Source organism: Corapipo altera, unplaced genomic scaffold (assembly GCF_003945725.1).
Source record: "Corapipo altera isolate COAL_440 unplaced genomic scaffold, ASM394572v1 295, whole genome shotgun sequence".
Classification (NCBI taxonomy): domain Eukaryota; kingdom Metazoa; phylum Chordata; class Aves; order Passeriformes; family Pipridae; genus Corapipo; species Corapipo altera.
The window spans coordinates 3,313,275-3,314,033 of record NW_020884936.1 but is presented as its reverse complement, the minus strand read 5'-3'; the positions used below and the strand labels follow the sequence as shown (position 1 = coordinate 3,314,033).

General features: G+C 29.2%; 1 protein-coding gene across 2 annotated transcripts in view; it reads left to right on the top strand.

Moving 5' to 3' along the window:
- Positions 1-759, top strand: part of ALMS1 (ALMS1, centrosome and basal body associated protein) — a 45,050-nt gene that overhangs the window by 15,134 nt on the left and 29,157 nt on the right. For both annotated transcript variants that reach the window (XM_027660529.1, XM_027660528.1), the window contains one exon: positions 188-305. In XM_027660529.1, the coding sequence (XP_027516330.1) occupies positions 188-305 (118 nt within the window). The remainder of the gene's footprint in view (positions 1-187; positions 306-759) is intronic.

Sequence of the window (759 nt, the reverse complement as noted above, 5' to 3'; positions counted from 1 at the left end):
TTTGGAGATGGATGAGAAGAGACCTGATTTTTCTCCATGACAAGAAAACTGAATTCCCTCCCTGAGAGGAACTGCTCCAGCAGGGGGTTCAAGGGATGACATTCCATCATTTCCCTGCGATTGGAATGGGATTGGGATGGGAAGGCAAAGCTCTTATTGCTCTTTTTTATCCTTATTCTTTTCCCAGAAATCCAGGAAAGTCGATTCTCTCCGTGTCTCCCACTCCTCATGTGCTCAACAGGAGGCCCAAAGATCCTGGATGAGTCGCTTTTCCAGCCCTCGGGAATGGATTTTATTCCCTTGAGGTGGGAGAAAGTGCCATTTATTTCTTTATTTCAGCAATAACATCCTGTCAGTAAAAAATACTTGAATCCTAAATAGATTAAAAAATAGTGACATACTAAGAAGAAACTAATATTATTATTGTATTCTTTTTATTAGGTATTTTTATTTATTTTATTTAATTTTTATTATTTTGTGACTGTATAGTTTAGTATATAGTTTACATATGCTTTTCATAAGTGATTGTAAAATATTGTGTTAACATTATTATGATATTTATGTGTAATGATATTTATTACCTATAAAAATTATATTTTTATTTTAAAAATATATTATGTTGTTAACACAGTATTTTACAATCAGTTATAAAATTATAAATTATTGAATAAAATATAAGTATTTTCTAATTAATTATACCACCAATATAATGTTTTATAAATAAATATGTATATAAAACTATCAATTATTGAATAAAAT